The sequence below is a fragment of the Sturnira hondurensis genome, unplaced genomic scaffold, assembly GCF_014824575.4.
Source record: "Sturnira hondurensis isolate 20B ecotype Veracruz unplaced genomic scaffold, ASM1482457v3 Scaffold0000648, whole genome shotgun sequence".
NCBI lineage: Eukaryota > Metazoa > Chordata > Mammalia > Chiroptera > Phyllostomidae > Sturnira > Sturnira hondurensis.
Window position 1 is genome coordinate 7,041,667 of NW_028073279.1, and position 19,323 is coordinate 7,060,989.

A 19,323-nucleotide genomic window follows, 5' to 3' on the forward strand; every position below is an offset into this window, starting at 1 on the left:
AATCTAAAATACATAAAGAATTCTTACAACTCAACAATAAAAAAGATAAATATCCCCGTTAGAGTATAGCAAAGGATCTAAAAGGATACTCTCCAAAGAAAATACAAAAATGGCCAATAACAAGTGAAAAGATACTCAACATCCTTAGCCATTAGGGAAAAACAAATTAAAACTATAATGTAGAGAAATTTGAACCCCTATAATTTTTGGTGGGATTGTAAAATGATGCAACTTTTTTGGAAAACAGCTTGGCTCCTCAAAATGTTAAAGCTAAAGTTACCATATGAACCAGCAATTCTCATCCTAGATATATGTACAAGAGAAATGAAAACCTAAGTCCACACAGTCCCTACAAACAACAACTCATAATGGTCAAAAAGCAGAAATAACCCAAATATCTACTAACTGGTGAATGAACGAGTAAAATATAGTCTCTATATATAATGGAAAATTATGCAGTCATAAAAAGGAATGAAATACTAATACATGCTACAACATGGATGAACCTAGTAATCATGCTGAATAAAAGAAGTCAGTAACAAAAGATCATATATTTTAAGATTCCATTTTATGAAATGTACAAATAGACAAATTTAGGAGATGCAAAGTAGATTATAGGATGTCTAGGACTGGGGTGGGAGAAAATAAGGAGTGACTCTTAATGGGTATGGGTTTCCTCGGCTGCAGGGGCACAGAAGGTTGTGATCGTGGTAAAAATGTTCTAAAATTAGATCGTGGTGATAATTGTACAACTCTGTGAATATACTAAAAGCCTTTTAATAGTACCCTTTAGATGGGTAAATTATTTGGAATGTGGATTATATCTCAATATAATTCTCAATAAAAATACAAACAGCTGTTTATATTTTTAAGAATACAATATAAGGAAGGAGGGAGGTTTAAAATCAAGAGGATCAATCTTCAAAGTATGTTTGAGGTGGCAAAATAGAGAGTGTAATATTTCTATATTTAGCTTTGATATTCTACCTTTAGCAAGGGCCTAGACTTGCAAGCTTATACTTAGCAATCTATCCTCAGACACAGAGGATTTGCCCTTTCTTCGAGAACCACCATTATTGCTTTTGTTTTAAAAAGGCATAACGTATTTTGAGTACATTAAAAATTAGAGTCTCTTATGTACATTTTATGCAGTGCCTATATCTAGTGTCCCCAAAGGGTTTTAACAGATTTAGTTTTCCTTTGCTAAGTGGTACCAATATAAGGATGGAAGACTTTGTCCCCTATACCACGTCCCTCACAAGTACAGTAGGCTTAACATTTTGAGAAGCGATTAGTTGGGTGTCCAGACTGTGAGATCAGACTGTCTGGACTCTTTCAGGCAATGCAAATTTAGGAGAGGTTCTTAATCTCAGTCTCTCTGTTTGTAAAATGAGAGTAAAGATAGTGACACTACTTAGTTCACGTTGTTCTGAGAATTAAAGAAAATAATGCATGTGAGGTACCTAGCACAGCGTCAAGTGTTTAGTAAAGGTTTGAATTCTAGTTGCTATAGATAAGGCTGTGAAGTTGCATATTTTTCAGATAACATTGTGTAATTCAAGCTTGCTACAGAGCTGATATTTTAGGCTACACTTCTAATCAGTGGTATCTTATAACTTGTCACTTTACAACTCATGCCTTTGAATAATAGTCTGCCAATAACTCTTTTTTCTTCCTCCCCTGAGGTATTTTCAAAAGACTTTATTTATTTATTTTTAAAGAGAGGGGAAGGAAGGGAGAGAGTGAGGGAGAGAAACATCCATAGGTTGCGTGTCCTACAAACCCTGACCAGGGACTGAACCTGGAAGCCAGAAATGTGCCCTGACCAGGAATTGAACCAGTGACCTTTACCTTTGTGGGAAGATGACCAACCAATGGAGCTATACCAGCCAGAGCCCTCCCTTGAGGTTTATTCAGCAGTATTTTTTCCATTGAGAGTAGCAAGGGCATTTTAAACTATTTTAACTTCTTAGAAGAAAGGAAATTTTAGCGAAAATAGTTGCTTATAAGAAAATAATTGATTTGAGATGTAAAAGAATGACCATTTTGAGCTTTATTTGTGTACTTTTAAAAGGGTCTTTAAAACTTTCCTGGATTAACCAAAATTCTGGGAGAGAAGAAAGGGGATGAGAAAGTTGAAAGTGCATACAAATTTTTCCCCTTTCCCCCAAGTGTTTATTTATATTTTATGCTATGTTAATAGGTAAATTATCTGAAGAGTATAAGTGAACCTCCTGTACAATTCTCCAGTATAGAACTTAGCTCTAAATATTCTTATTGAAATAATGCTTGGTGATCATAAAAATCTGTTTGAAGAAATGAGAGATCTATACATAGGACAAAAATGACTGAGGGCAGGTCAGCCCCACTCCCCAGACTCTGGCAACAGTAGGTAAGTTCCTTAGTCTCTTTGTGCTTCATTTTTCTCACCTTAGAGATGAAATAATACTTTCTCATAGAGTCCATGTGAAGATAAAATGAGATCACACATGTGAAGTGCACCAACACATAGTAAATATAAAGTTTTAGCTCTTAGTATTGTTGTGGCAGTGGCCAGAAAGAGGTAACTTGTGGCATGAATTTCAAAGATGCAGGTATTAACAGCCCTTGGTAAGGAGAAAAGGTTTTTAAAGCATAGAGATCTTCAATGTTGCACTTATGCTATTTTCAAAGGGACGTGGAGAATAAGGTCAAAACTCCTTGATTTTTGTCTTGGTAGGAACCACAAGAGCCAGGAGTTGTGGGAGGGGTGGGCTGTGTGTGTGTGAGATGGATGTGTGTGTGGCAGAGACTGAGGCGACAGAAAAATACGTGACTTTGAAGAATGGAGGCTGGATTTAGAAAGGAAAAAACCACCAGGCTTGCTGTCTCGCGCCTATGATGTGACTGTCTTTTATTTTTCTCTGTTGAGGAATTTATTTAATATCTGCTCAGAAATTACAGATCACATTCAGTCATGCTACATAGTCTGCCTGAAATACAGCAGTATTTAAATCTTATTAAGTATTGGAAAGAGTTTGGGTTGAAGAGTTCATGTCAACACTCTTTAGTGGAGTTAGAAGCTGGAGTTAACTTCCGGCACTATCACTTTAGACAGAGGTGTGAACTTGGTAAGTTATTTCACCTCTGAAATGGTTTTCGTCAGTGGAAAGCGGCAAATACCTACCTAAAAAGTAGTGCAGATTAAGGTTATTTATAGCTCCTGGAACACAGATATGCACTTTCTATTATATTTTGTGTTAGTGGAAATAATTTTTAAAATTATAATGACATATTTAAAGTTGCCAAATATGGCTGAATATGTACTGACACTCAATTACCTTAACAGACGTTAATATCCTCAATTAATACTTTTAGTAAATGACAACTCGTTGACATTTCCCTCCCCGCATTGCACATCTCCGCACACCATACACCCAGGTGCTCTAAAATATTATTTCTTGAGCACATTTTACTAACACCTAATCCTTGGCTTGCAGGGCATTAATGGAGAAGTGGCTGAACTCTAAAAAGTATTTCTACAAACACTGCTTTTTCGAAGCTTGACCAGTGTCTAGTTAGTACAGCACTGTCAGGAGGTAACTGTAATTAAAGGATCCGTCGCAAAACCTATTTCTTACCAGGATAGGCACGCAAAATCCCCATGTGATAGTTCAACTTGTCCTTTTGATTAATTCTGCTATCCAGCTTTACGTCCCTGCGAGAGAAAACGTATTCTGCCTCACGTTAAAGTGCCGATTCATTATTGGGGGTATAGGAGGACGACTCCAGCAACTGAGCGGCGAGGGAGCTGAATTGAAATAGGTCGGGTCCTACCTAAAGGAGGCGAGTGCCGCACCTTGGCAACCCCCTTAGCCCGGGAAGTTTGTGAGTTTACAGTTCTAAGATGTGGGAGTCACCTTGACCGTCCCGGAAAGGTGGGGAAAGTTAACCCTGGACCAGAGACCGGGAGAGTAAAACCAAAGACTACTTTCGAGAGCAAAATACTCTCGAGAACTAAATACGCCGTCACGTTTTCCTGTTTTTAGCACAGTTCCAGATTGAGCTTAAGGGTGGCAAAAGCAGGTGTCAAGACTCCGCCCACCACCGCGCTTCCACTCTCCGCTGGCTCGCTCCTCGCCCTCCGGGAGGGCCCGCCTCACTGGCGCGCGCGAAGTGTTGTCGCGCCATGCATTCAGGGAATTGTAGTACCAACGCCGGGAGCCGCTTCGGTAGAAGCGACTCTAGCCTACCCATCCCATGGTGCCCTGCGGCGCTGGCCGCTCCCGGATGTGTGCTTGACGCCGGAAGAGAAGACGGCCCCCCTCTCTCGGCCCGGCCATCTTGTGGGAACAGCTGAAGCAGGCGCTCTTGGCTCGGCGCGGCCCGCTGCAATCCGTGGAGGAACGCGCCGCCGAGCCACCATCATGCCTGGGCATTTACAGGAAGGCTTCGGCTGCGTGGTCACCAACCGATTCGATCAGCTATTTGACGACGAATCGGACCCCTTCGAAGTGTTGAAGGCAGCAGAAAACAAGAAAAAAGAAGCCGGCGGGGGCGGTGTTGGGGGCCCTGGGGCCAAGAGCGCAGCTCAGGCCGCAGCCCAGACCAACTCCAATGCGGCAGGCAAACAGCTGCGTAAAGAGTCCCAGAAAGATCGTAAAAACCCACTGCCGTCCAACGTTGGCGTGGCTGACAAGAAAGAGGACACGCAGCCGCCAGTGGCGCTTAAGAAAGAAGGTAAATGGCTAGAACGTGGGGATGATAGGAGGAGAGGGGCAGACTTGCGGCTACCACTTGCTTCTCGAGTTCCCAGCGTCTGCTGGAGGTTTGCCGCCCATTCCTCACGTTTCCCCCTCATGACAAAAGCTAGGTCCTGCGAGCACGGTCGCCCCAAGTTCAAACCACCGCCTGCAAGGTTCCTGGAGCCACCCTCTTCCCGCCTCAGGTTCTAAGCGGAGGAGCGTGGTCCGTAGATGAGCTGCTACTCAGCGTGCTCGGGGTCCAGGGAGGTTGTTGCCTTCCCGCTGGAGCCTTCCGGCTGCGGGGCTGAGGTTGCGGGGAAGCGTGGGGTCCTCAAGCTTCTTACCGCGCAGCTCTCCTTCAGAATGCTGCTTTGGGGGGCTGTTGTCTGATTTGCGCTTCTGTCCTGCCATCTTGTCCCACGATGGCGCGGAGTACCTCCGAAAAGCGGGGTGGGGGGTCGGAATTTTCTCCAGGCCCCTTGTCTGAGGTTACTAGATCCTGTGGAAGTGCAATTGCAGTTTCAGGTGCCACACGCGCTGTATTGTCCTCCCTCCCAGCTATTTTGAACTTAGTTGCTAGAGTTCGTTAAGCTGTTGGGAAGGAGAAGAATTTGGCTGTGTGCATTCAATTGAGCAGAAGCGGGAATTCTGAATGAAGATGGGTTATGCCAGGAAATTCACGACCCTTTCTTCGACCCCCTGCACTCTGTTTTTTGTGGGGCTCGGCTTGGACCTCGTGGTGGCAGGAGTGTGGAGGCTGTCACGTTAGCTGAGGCAGGGAGCGCTCTTTTGAGTCCATCGCTTTTTCTCCGTTTGGCGGGTAATAGTTGCTTCCAGGTCACACTGTAACTTAACAGGAGTGTTATAAGCTTGAATTTTGTGCTTTGGCTCATTCTTTTTTGGTGCACTAAAAAGCATATACTGTTGGAGACGAGAAAAAGCAAAAGTGATCAGTAACAAATAGGTGTAGGACCGAAGCTGCGCGTGTTGGTTGATGCTTCATGTTTAAAGTTGAAGTTTCGCTTTACTGCCACGTGCTCCGGAAAGGAGTTGTTTTTTGTTAGCTTTAATTGAACTCGTTAGCATTCAAGTAATTAAAAAACAAACAATTGTGTTAGGTATTGGTTTAGGGGTTTTTTTGTTTGTTTGTTTTTTGTTTTTAAATAGAACTATTCTGAGGCTTGCAATGAAGAACCGAAGTAATGAATAAAACAAAAGAACTCTTGTATTAAAATTACAGATTGGGAGAAGCACAAGTTGAAATATTAGAAAGCATGTAACATTGCTTAAGCCAAATATCTATTTTGTCACCTAAACTTTATAGCAACCTGTAGCACAACTGAATAAATGACTTAATTTCTGTGTTAAGGAACACTGGCTTTTGTAATTATTTAAACTGCTCAACTTGATGTCTTTGATCAGACTAATCTCAATCCCATGAAAGAAAAAATGGAGTCTGAAGTGTAAATCTAAAATGTACAAGGTGTGTTCACCCATTTTGAATGTTCAAAGGATGAAGCATGTCTGAATGCCTCAGTTGTTTTGATTATAAAGCCCATTTTTGAAGTAAGCTCTTCAAAAATGGAAACTAGCATTTTAAGTTACAAGAATGAAATTATTTCATAAATTCATAACTAGGACTGAGTTTGTCATTCTGTAGTCTTTCCTTGGGAAATTTCCCATATTAGCTGTCATCATAGTCCTTAGATCAGTGTTTCAGAGCAGTCTTAACTCTAAATTGCATAAAACACAATTTACAAATAAAGTAAAAATACTTGTTTTGAGATCCTACTGTCTGTCATAGAGGAGGATAGACCTATAAACAGTATTTGCTTTTTGTGGTAGGAAGGATTGTTATTCTGATGGTGTGTGTTCTGTGCATTCGAAGATTGCTCCTGGTCCAGTCCTAGACATGCGCTAGATATATATTTAGTCTTTATATGAATTAGCTTTTGTAGCTCATTTTTTGACCATTTGGCGAGCTTGAGAAGTGACACCACAGTATATCAGACTTAGTGTAGACAAAGGTGGGATTTTTAAAAAATATTAAAAGCCCGGAATCTAGTGAACTGAAGTGAGCTTGCAAGTATAGGTAAGTACATCAAGAGAAACGTGTTTTTAAATGTCAATTATTGGGTAAATATATTTGGTAAGCTTTTAGATTCTATAAGCCTAATATTGAATATTGGGTGGGGAAGCAAGGCATTGTTTATTGGGTGTGTTTGGCTTGGATATTATAAAGACTGGTTCCATGGCTCAGCTCCACCCCAGTACACTACCTCTGATGAAATTTATTTAAAATGCTTTGGTGTGAGATCTAACAGTGTGGCCTACCCTGAGAGTTTATGTGGAATGGACTTTAAAATTTCATTGAAGAGTTTGATATTTACTGTTTTACTGATATAGTTACAATCACCTTAACAGCTGGGTGAATTGTTCTTAGAAAGAACCAGAGTGAATTACCTTGAGAACTTGTTAAAAAAACAATTCCTCAGCTGCTTTTTGACTTTGTCATAGATTGTGGTTTGGGAATGATACCATATCTGAAATTTTAATAATAAATTTAGCCATCAATCTACTTACTGTTAAAGTCACCAATAATACATATTGCTTGCCTTTGTGGGCCTTAAGACACTAACAGGGAAAAAGTAATAGAGGAGAAAATTTTGTATGAGCAAACTAATAGAAATACTCTTCATCCTTAATAGTAAAATAATGAATATTCCCTAGTGTTGCTTAAGTTTTTTTGTTAGGTGTGGTATGTATATATACTTATACACTGATAGAGGATGGTACTTTATTTCAAACTATGGAGGTGTGAGTCTAAATGTCATTTGTTTTCCCTTAATTTTTTTTAACAATAGGTTATTGAGTTCTTTTTTAAAAAATATTTTATTTATTTAATTTTAGAGAGAGGGGAAGGGAAGGAGAAAGTGGGAGAGAAACGTCAGTGTGTGGTTGCTTCTCATGTGTCCCCTGCTGGGGACCTGGCCTGCCACCCAGGCATGTGCTCTGACTGGGAATCGAACCAGCAGCCCTTTGCTTCACAGGCCCATGCTTAATCCACTGAGCTACACCAGCCAGGGCAGTTTTTCTTTAGATTTTATAATTTTGTAGAATTATCAGTCTTTATTGAGGTATTTTCCCTTCAAATTATATAAAAGTGTGGCGCGCACGCGCACATACACACACACACACACACGCCCACCCACCCCTGTCCGGTGAATGTGTATGGATTTGCTTGGTTATTAATTATGGGTGGTGTCTTTAAAGCTAAACCTTATCATTTGCCCAGGATTTCTTTAAATTTAGAATTTTAAAGAGACTGGCATTTTGAAAAGTGAGGGATAATGGCTTCTTACCCAGATGCCTTCCAGGTCAGTTGCAGAGAATACTTTAGGGGGGAAATGACTTGGCAAACTAGATAGAAGTTTGAAAAAAGATTATTGTCTTTATATAGGAATTTCTCTAACTGCTCAACTTTACGCCTTTGATCTGAGTAATCCCAAGAAAGCACATGAAAAAAATTGAGTCTGAAGTGTAAATCTAAAATGTACAAGGTGTGTTCACCCATTTTGAATGTTTACTTTCGAGATGCCCAGTGTTTGCCTTTTTCAACAGTAAGTACTACTCAGTGGACCCTAAGATTAGCAACATTTCTTTTTCTTTGAAGTCTAGGCCTAAAATTTTTTATTGCAAAAATAATTTCCTTATGCTGGTTATCATTTTAGGAATAAGACGTGTTGGAAGAAGACCTGATCAGCAACTTCAGGGAGAAGGGAAAATAATTGATAGGAGACCAGAAAGGCGACCACCTCGTGAAAGACGATTTGAAAAGCCACTTGAAGAAAAGGGTGAAGGAGGAGAATTCTCAGTTGATAGGCAAGTTTTCTTTTTTTTTTTAAGTGTTTTGTGTTTTGTGAGTTTGTAGAGTCACATTTTAGCACAAAGATAAAATAAACTGGCCATTGTTTAGTAGCAGTGTGGCTGGTTTCTCAAAGAAACATCTGAAGTGTACATTGTTATGCTTCATATATTTTGATCATAGTTTTAATGTTTATCCTTACATTTCATGTAGTGAAACACTTACCTGAATTGATAGGCAATTTATTTTCCTTGCTTTCCCCATGTATTAACAGGAAAGTTCTGTTGAGTTGTTTGTAGTGAAACAGATTACTCATTGTGCAGGTTAGACTTTTTAATTGTTAAGTGTATTGGTAAGTAGCAGTTTTACTGGATTATAATATGAAATGATTAACAAAAAAGTATATTCTTGAGCAGTAAGTTTTGGACAATGTAAAAATTATTTTCTTGTTTTGGTGGTAGCTTCTTGTTTTGATTTCCTTTTATGTGTTTAGAAACAGGCTATTTTGAGTTTCCTAAAACATGTTTAACTATTGGCTTAGGAGCCAGTAAATGTATTCTTGTGTTTTTGGTCCTTTGGATTTTTCTATTCTTTTTGAAACTGGGACGTATATGACCTTCTTTATTTGTTGTAGACCGATTATTGACCGGCCTATCCGAGGCCGTGGTGGTCTTGGAAGAGGTCGAGGAGGCCGTGGACGTGGAATGGGCCGAGGAGATGGATTTGATTCTCGTGGCAAACGAGAATTTGATAGGCATAGTGGAAGTGATAGATCGTAAGTCTTATATTGGTTATTGTATTTTTAGATTTGAGTCTATTACTTTAATAAAACAAAATTTGAATATTTAGAACTAAAGAGTATTATGTTAACTCAGTTTTGTTAGTTCTTTTTCACATTATAGTGGCCTGAAGCATGAGGACAAACGTGGAGGTAGCGGATCTCACAACTGGGGAACTGTCAAAGATGAATTAACGTTGGTATTCTGATTTTTTAAAATAATTTTAATAAAATTGGTCCTATGCCTTACTAGAGGTTCACCTGTAACTGTTAAATTTTATTTGTCTCTGGGAAAAGAATGGAATAGCTCTCATCTTAAGAGTACAGCCATACAACATAATGTTCTGTTGGCTATGTTTAGATTATAATGTATCAAGTTACTGATTTTTCTACATTTCAATATATGTGATGCCACTTTTTCTTTTCATGTGGGTACATATTTATTCCTGAAACCCTACATTGAAGTTATTTAAGTATTCTGATTTTCTGTGTCTTTATAGCTAATGATCCTTCTAGTCACTACAAAATTTGATAAGCCAGTGAGGATTTGTTTTAAAGGTAATTGTTCTGTCCTGCTACTTTTCAGGCGAAGTACTGTAACTTTGATCAGTATACATTTTAAAATTATTTTCTCCTAAAGTTCTACTAGAGTGTAAATTTAGTAGAAAAAAAGACTTTTAGGAAAAATGTGGATTTTGAAATATTTTTATATATATATATATATATGAAGAATTCTCCAGCTACATGTAAATGGACCTAGATGCCTTTCTTTTTCTTTCTTTCCTTAGAGAATCCCCAAAATACATTCAGAAACAAATATCTTATAATTGCAGTGACTTGGAGCAATCAAATGTGACTGAGGAAACACCTGAAGGTGAAGAACATCCAGTTGCGGACACTGAAAATAAGTAAGTGGTTTTCTATATAGTGGTAATGCTTTATTGCTGAAATCAGTTTGGGTTTTTACCAAGAAAACCTATATGTTTAATGCTGGTATTTGATGGCTTTTTAACAGGAGAAACCTTATTGGTACCTCAACCTCTGAAATAGTGTCTATATAGAAGAGTATTTTACACATGTATAAAATGGGCTCTAATGGTTTTAAAAATAGTTATGGTCATTTTTATTTGAAATTACCAGTGTTGTCCTAAGATAAGGAAGATAAATATATCAGTAAAACCTGTTAGCCCTATGCACAAAAATTAACTATTTTAACCTCAAAATAGAGAAAAGGAATAAGATGCCAAGCATTTTATCTTGTTGATAACCTTGATAGAGATAATGATAATAGATATATAAGTAATAGGTAATTCTAGTGATAGTTGTCCAGAGACATCGAATAGGTGAGAGCTGGAATCTGAAATTGGGAGGGAGGTTAAATTAGAGTAAATTGTTGAAATAAGAGAATTTGTAGTATTTAGATCTCATCGTTAAAAGTACTTTGGACTATATAACAATACAGATTTTATTTTGAGACAGTTTAAAACTAGAAAATGTGACCACCTTAAAATTAGTTTTTCTATCTCTTCAAAGTTTTTTCGCCATCAGCATTAAAAATGGAACATACTATTATTGGCTTGTACTAAAATGTATGGGGAGTACAAAGGCCAGAATATGTTACTCACTAGCTTTCTTAATCTTTTTCATTTTCTGAGTTTTTAGGTAGAAGACTTGATTTTGAAGTTTTTGTTTTTATTCAAGGGTGAGAGAGTTTTAAAGATTCAAGTTACACTGGCAGAAATAAGATCATGCCTTCCTTTAGTTTCCATTGATTGAAGCAGAAGTTATATGCCAATCATTTTATACAGTAGTGTGGTTTAAAGTCTTACAGATTATTCAGGTCAGTAATTTTTAACTAGGGCATATTCAGATCAATCAGGGAGGAGATGCTTTTCTAAACTTTGCCTTTTCAGGAAGAAGTGCTCTTACAGTGAGCCACTGTTAATGATTTGAGTGTCATATTGCATGGGTCTGTTGGAATAAGGAATAATAGACTTGCTGTTGGAGAGAACAGAAAAAAATATATGGTGTTAAGTGATGTGCTGAACTTAGGGTAATGTGATTCATTTATATGAAACCATGGGATCAGAATTTTGTTTGGTAAACAGTGAAATTGTGATGGGTGAGTTAAGTGAGCCTTATGTAATACTAAATACTTCACAGTGCTCAACCCAACTATTCCTTTAATAAAGAGCCTGTGTTTGAATCACCCAAGTGTGACCTGCAGATATTATAAATGTCTACCAGAAGGAAATCACATATTATTGATAAGGGTATATGGGAGCAAATCCTTAACTCAGGACCAAGGGATGAAATGGAGGGTATTTGGTCTGTGATCATGATGATGACATTAGAGCAGTCTCCAGAGTAGGGAAGAATCTGAATGTGGTATCGTATCTTGTATATGGAAATACGAATTTCAGAATTAGCTTGGCTGGGTTTGGCTCCCTCATATATGGTTTCCAGCGCTTTTGGTTTGTCACTTGATTCTTACAACAACCCTTGAAGGTAGGTGTCATGGTTCCATGTGTTAAAGTGTGCTGACTTACATTCTTGGCTGTGCCACAACTTATGAGAGTAATTGTCTCAGTTTTCTCATTTGTAAACTGATAGCTGGGCCTGATAACCGTATCTCATCAATTCAATGTAAACTTGAAGTTTTAAGATAGAATTTGTCATAGTACAGAGCAGCCTGGAAGAGGGAGATATTTGAGCTCTAAGGATAATTGAATCAACTGCTATCTTTGGAAAGATGCAGAGCTCCCAAAATAGCATTACTTGTTTGGTGACTGTTGGATATGGATATTAGACTAAAATAATGGATTTCTACTCCCATGCTTTTTTTCTGCAAAAAGGGAAAATGGTAATAAATAATTGTTATTTGAGAATTATATTTGGAAATAACTAATTTAGTAGTAAGTATTGAAACCAATGTATTTTGTGGAGAGTTTCATTGCTAGTGAAACCTGTTTCTTATCCACACACAGGTTCATTTGAAAGTTAATTATATGGAAAGTTAAAGATAAACTTGGCTTTTAAAGTTTTTGTTTTGCTTTAATGTTGCTAAAATAAAGGATAGAGGAACAGTTCTTTTATATTCTAGAATATGCAGCTTGGTTTCAGAGGTAACCTAGATGATTACCTTTATGTTATGAGTTACATATTGTGGGAAATTAGAAATGCTGTTTTAAGAGAAGCTAGGCCAAAGATTTTTAACTATGTAAGGATATGGTTTTAAAGTATTGTGGTTTTAAGAAATGTGTGTTTTGGGTTTGGTAAAGCCAGTTCCAGATTGTATTGCTGATAGAAGATCATTTAAAACTCTGTGAAGTTGAATTGTATTTTTCTCCATACTTTCACTAGTTCAACAAGCATCGGATTCCTGATGTCTACCAAATTACTATGTTAGCCAGTGGGTTATAAAAATGATGATCCTCCATATACAGACTTTTGTCAGCCACCTACTAGATGTAAAATTTAAGCATCTTTTCACAGAGAAAACGAAGTTGAAGAAGTAAAGGAAGAGGGTCCAAAAGAAATGACTTTGGATGAGTGGAAGGCTATTCAAAATAAGGACCGGGCAAAAGTAGAATTTAATATCAGAAAACCAAATGAAGGTGCTGATGGGCAGTGGAAGAAGGGATTTGTTCTTCATAAGTCAAAGAGTGAAGAGGTAAAGTTAAGTTTTGTGGTGTTTGAAAATTTTTAGAGGTATCTTGAATTGTATTTATCATTTTTGGTTTAAAATTTCTGTTTATAAAAAAGAAAAGCTTTAGGATTGTTTGGGACAGATCAATTGCTTAAAAAGGAAAATAAACCGAATTACTATATATTCCAAGAAATTTAGTCTTTTTATCGATCTGTAGGGCACCCCTCCAAAAAAAGCTGTCAGTCAATTGTTTATCATACATTTACCATGTTTTAGAAATACAGTAAGTCTTCTCAAAGTTGTGATTTTTAAAAAGTCTTGCTTAAGTGAACTGGTGATCATTCAAGGACTTGTATTAGATTGAAAGTTTGTCATTTTTGTGTGGCTAACCTAAAGTAAAATGAATGGCTTTATTTAATATTCAATCTTTGAAATTGTCTGCTTATGTCATATATAATGGTCAGGACTCTTCAGTAGATAGTAGTACCCTTCATTATTTATAGGAGTGATGTGAAGACTAGATGATTAATTTATAGTTTTCCTTTACTTACAAAACATGGAAACTGAGAAAGACGTGTTAGTGGATTTGGTTTGGCAGGTTGTATTTAACGCTCGGGGGACATTCTTACAGGAATGCCCCAGGGCTACATCTTTTTAGGGCTTGTGTAAGTATAAGATTTTAGTCATAAAGTCAGATTAAAATGTTACGAAGGTAACCTGTAATAAAAAGATTGTCAGTGGGATTTTACTACATTTTATTTTTTAAAAAAGGTGTGAAACAAATGTGGAAACATTGTGAAATAAAACAGGTTGAAGATACTTAAATATTTTTCTAGGTTTAGAGGTGATTTTTTTAAATACTGAGTCTATAAAAAGAGTATAGGTGAGGACATTGTCTCCTAAGTGTTAAGTCCTGTAGGGGGAAAATATTTTGATTTATTAGAACAACTTTTGGGATATTTTTTATAGTTCTTACAGATGCAGTTGTTTTGTATGTCTGGGTAAAACAAATAGGATTCATGATTAAAGAACCTTGAAAGTTCACCTTGGGGAGATTGTTCATTTGAATTATTAAACTGTTTAGGTTAATATGGAAAAGATTTATTGGCCATCTTTAAGATAATGATTATAACTATTTTGGGGCCCTGACAGAACTTTTCTCCAGAAAAAGACAGGTACAAATTTCTGATACAAATTAAGGTGATTTCCTCCTGAATCCTCTTCATGCATTTTATAGACATCAGGTTAGGTATCCCAGTTTCAGGTAAGGGTAATGTATATGATTAGAAATCTTTGAAAATTACAAAATGTGGAATTGGTTATGAATAACTAGGAAACCAGGACATATTTACTATCAAGCTACATTTATAAGCTTTGCTAGTCTATCCTACTAAGTTACCTTAAAGGTTAGGGAAGTGCCCTGAATATCCAGACTTCTGTTATGTTACTGTAGTAAAACCTTTTAGGCTGTTTCAGTAGTGTATCAGCTTAGACTTTGTTTTTGTGCTTTAGGAACTTGTAAATCTTCTGATTAATAAATTTCTGTTGTGCAATAGCAAACACTTAAAAATTAGACAATTAGTGTATATAATTGATTGTAATTTGCTAGTGGTTTTGTGGGTTTACATTTTTGTGCTTTAAAATAAAGAGTCTTCTATTACCTTTAAATTAGGTTGATTGTCATCAAGGGGTGACATTTAATTTGGGTATTAGATGATTAAAGAGGTGAAAACATGGATACAAATACAATGTTTATTTGTACTTTAAGGGTAGTTATTAACAATTATAAGACGTTTAATAGAAAGAACAAAATATTAATATTCCTCCAGAAATATATAAAAATTAAAATGCATACAAAACATTAAAACATACTTTAATGTAGTATAAGAAAAGTTTCCAACCTGAAGATGAAAACTCATTCATCCCGGACATACAAGAAGAAAGCAGGCATTAAGTAGTGTAAAATTCTCTGGCTTTTTTGCAGACTGGGTCATGGAGCTTATTACAGAAACAGGAGGATCTGGATTTCACAAACGTGACAACTTCATTTTTAAGATGGTTCCTTCCTTTGATGTATTTAGGCATGGTTTTATTTGGGCACAGGTTTTCAAGGTTCCCTTATGTAAAGTTGCGATTCACTTAAATCTGTAGCTCTCTAGTTTATGTGAAAGAACATACAAAAATTGTATATGAACACAATAGCATATATAATTTCTTGACTTGTTATTGGAAGAATATAGAGCATAAGTTTTTTCTTTAATTTACAGAGAAATTCAAGATTATGCTATCTGTCCGTGTCTATTAGGGGGTCCAAATTAGGGGTATCCTAATCCCCTATAGGTACCTTCATGGGAAATACTAACCTGATGGCCTTATTTTAAATGTACTACTAGAGATTATGATTCATTGGGTTTGAGATGGGCCCCAGCCACTTGAGTGGTTTGATTATATACCTCTAATTGAGATCACATAGGGTACAGATTGGATTTTTGGTCTTTTAAGAAGAAAGCTCATTTAGAAATTTGTAGCGTTAATTTCCCTGGTAATCACCCCGTGTCCTTTACTTAAATTTTTAGGCTCATGCTGAAGATTCGGTTATGGACCATCATTTCCGGAAGCCAGCAAATGATATAACGTCTCAGCTGGAGATCAATTTTGGAGACCTTGGCCGCCCAGGACGTGGTGGCAGGGGAGGACGAGGTGGCCGTGGGCGTGGTGGACGTCCAAACCGTGGCAGCAGGACTGACAAGGTAATTTTTAAAGACTTTTTTTGCCCTTTTAAGTAATTGGATGTTGTCTTTTGGTAAATTCACTGCTCCAGGTCCTTTTGGGTACATAAGGAAGAGAAAAAAAGGGTAGGTGTATCTTTAAGAAACTACATTTTAGGCCCTGGCCAGGTAGCTCAGTTGATTAGACTAGAGCATCATCCTGATATACCAAGATTGTGGTTTTGATTCCTGGTCAGGGCACATATAAATAAGTATCAACCAATGAATGCATAAATAAGTGGAAATCAGTCTTTCTCTCCCCTCCCACTTCTCTTTCTCTAAAATGAATTTAAAACAATAGACTACATTTTAGGTTATATTTTTATTTAAAGCACTTAAACGACTGAATGGTGCTGCCAGTAGAATTTACTATCCTTTATTGAATACTTACTAGGTGCTACAATGGTACAGTGCCAGGCATTTTATGTGCTAAGTCATTTAATTCTTACTACTGTGTTGATAGTTCCATTTTACAGAAGAGAAATTCAGCTACAGGAAACCTGTAGCTGGGCCTACCTGAAATGCCAACTACATCCTTTGCTTTGACTTTTCACTGCTTTTTAGGTCTCAGTTTAACATAGTCCTTGTGTTCCTTGCATAATTGCGCGAAACTCAGTAAATGATGGTCTAGCGAACATTTACCTTTGTAGTTCTTGATTTTTTTATTTTTTATTTTTTAATTTCACTGGATTGTCATGTAAGAGCTGGGATTCATTTTGGCCTAATTTTTGTAATCTTCTATGCCTTGTATAGCATGTAACACAAGTTCTTACGAAATTTTTATATAAGCCCTAGTAATTGATAGATTGAGCTCTGATCTGTTTGATGCCAAAGTTCATGCTTTTGACATGTATTTATTATTAAACTACATTATTAGAGAAAAACCTTTTGAGTTAGTTCACTGTGGTCTATCTAGGATATAGTCATAATGTTCTCAATTCTCAACATCTGATACACAAGTTGGGGGGACCCATTTGCTTGATTGGTTCTTCAGTGTTTGATGATAGTGATGACTTAAATGTTAAGTATTTTTAAGGTCAGCAGTATCAGTGTAGTGATAATTTGTTTCCGTTTCTTCTTCTGATGTCAGGTGGTTTTAACAGCCAGTGTGTATAGGTGGACCATTTCAATGTTTTTGTGGGGGTTGTATGTTATAAATAGCAGTTGGGTCTCATTCTCACATTGAATGTGCTTCTTGAATATGGGAATACTAAACAAAGAAAGTTTCTACATACATATCCCATGTAAATCTACTTGTGTGATTTATTAGAAAAATAAAATAACCCATGCTGCACTAGGGAATTTTCCTAGGTCTTGATAGAAATAGAATTCAGGAGAAGACTCACTGCAAGTATTTATAGTCCCTGTTCTGATCCAAAATTTTGCCTTTAAGTAAAAGGTTTGGCACATTTTACTTAGTATTTTAACTTAAAGATTTTTTAGAGTTCTGTGTCTAAATGTAGACACTGGCAAGATTTGAGAATTAATTAATTTTGGTTTGTTTCTTTTTCAGTCAAGTGCTTCTGCTCCTGATGTAGATGACCCAGAGGCATTTCCAGCTCTGGCTTAACTGGATGCCATAAGACAACCCTGGTTCCTTTGGACCCTACTTCTCTGAGGTTTTGCATGCTTAAGGATCCCAACCAAGAAGTTAAAAAAAAAAAAAAAAAAGACTGTCATTCATACCATTCACACCTACAGACTGAATTTTATCTGTTTTGAAAATGAACCTCTCTCGCTACATGGAAGTAACAATATGGTAGTCAGTTTTGTATTTAGAAATGTATTGGTAGCAGGGATGTTTTCATAATTTTCAGAGATTATGCATTCTTCATGAAAATTTTGTATTGCTGCTTGCAAATATGCATTTCCAAACTTGAAATATAGGTGTGAACATGTGTACCAGTTTAAAGCTTTCACTTCATTTGTGTTTTTTAATTAAGAATTTAGATGTTCCCCCAGTTACAGACTGGTTTTAAATATTGGACATAATATCAGTTTAGTACCTGCTTTGCATTTACACACATGGTCAACTGGGACATGTAAACTCTTGATTGTTAAAATTTATGCTGTGTGGAATACTAATGACTTTATGTATTTTAATTTAGTTTTAATATTTTCATTTCTGGGGAAATCTTTTTTCACTTCTCATGATCGCTGTTATATGCTAAATCTTTATATACAGAAATATGACTTGAACAAATTCAAAGCACATTGGTTTATTAATCCTTCTTCTTGCATGGTTCATTAGGTTCAAATTATAATGGACAGTTGGAACTATATTTTTAAATGTGTGAATTTCCCATTTTAAAAACCAAGCTAGTCTCCTTACTGTCTAGTAGTAAGGTGTTTAAGCTACTTATTGTTGAAGAACAAACACATATCCTGTCAGGTAAAGTAGTTTTATGAGTGTTGGGCTTTCCCCCTCCAGCAGCGTGGGTGTAACAAAGTAGATTTGGCTAATGCATGATATTTAAACTGCATCTGGCCACTTGGTATGATTTGTGTGTGTGTGTGGAAACGTCCCAAATCAAAGTTGTACACCCATAATCAATGACCTTTAACCCTTCCTGTTCTAAAGAAACCAAAGGGCACTGGTTAGAGTATGGTAAGATGCGGGAATGTGTTAATATTTGGAATTTGGAAAGCAGACAGCTTTACTTTATAAGGTTGGAACAGCAGCACCATCCATGATATATAAACCAAAAATCTTACTGTTTCTGAATTTCCTGTATTGCTGTTACTTTTGGACTGTTCCACAGAAGGTGATAAGTATCCTTTACCTCTTCCTCTGTTGGAAAATTAGGTTAATAATGGGTTCCTGAATGGGAGCGGCAGTGCACTTAGTAAAACATACATAGAGAGAATGATCAATAAACAGGTTTTCTAGGATTTTAATTTCTGCAATATTTATTAATAAGCAGAAAAGGGAATTTTACTTAGAGGTTTAAAAACTCTGTCACTCGTTAATTTTCAGTAGTTTTCTACCTGTGTGTGGTAATGTCCAATTTTTAAAATATTGAAAATCTTAAATCATTAAATGTCTACTGTTTGCTTAGTTCTCTCAATATACTTCCAAAAGAGAAATTGTACAGTACAAAAGTTAATCATTTGAAATAGATTTATTAATCTAGTTATCTACCAGTTTGACATATTAGGAAGGAGGTAATTGGTTTTAAATGATGAATAACTTATGATGCTGAGCATGTTCTGTACTGGTGCTAATGTCTAATATGATTTTATATTTACAAACATACCTGCTACCCAGAGGCAAGTATTAATTTCATCAATGTGGACTTTTGACCCCTCCTAATAAGTTAGTATGTTTGGACTTTTAAGTATCTTAACTCATTTCTGGATGTGTAATATGTTTATAAACCTCTTAATTTCTAGCAGCATATAGAAAACACCTATTAAAAACACTTCACAAGTTCCACTCACTGTCAGCCATTGCTGGCATTCTGTCACTAGAGACTACACAGCAATATCTGATATGTTGCAAGCTTTCAAGATAGCTTGAACTTTAAAAAGTTGGTCCA

At 36.7% G+C, this 19,323-nt stretch overlaps 1 protein-coding gene across 4 annotated transcripts; it reads left to right on the forward strand.

The window, feature by feature from the left end:
- Positions 1 to 4,286: 4,286 nt before the first annotated feature.
- On the forward strand, positions 4,287 to 18,676 carry SERBP1 (SERPINE1 mRNA binding protein 1). Of its 4 annotated transcripts, none has more exons than XM_037042810.1 (8): positions 4,287 to 4,719; positions 8,456 to 8,606; positions 9,224 to 9,364; positions 9,474 to 9,563; positions 10,156 to 10,275; positions 12,863 to 13,040; positions 15,593 to 15,766; positions 17,298 to 18,676. In XM_037042810.1, the coding sequence occupies exons 1-8, from the start codon at positions 4,407 to 4,409 to the stop codon at positions 17,352 to 17,354; spliced, it is 1,224 nt and encodes a 407-aa protein (XP_036898705.1). In that variant the 5' UTR covers positions 4,287 to 4,406; the 3' UTR covers positions 17,355 to 18,676. The 4 variants fall into 4 exon arrangements, with proteins under 4 accessions (XP_036898705.1, XP_036898714.1, XP_036898721.1 ...); XM_037042819.1 differs by having other exon boundaries at positions 9,492 to 9,563; XM_037042826.1 differs by having other exon boundaries at positions 4,288 to 4,719; positions 10,201 to 10,275.
- Positions 18,677 to 19,323: the final 647 nt, after the last annotated feature.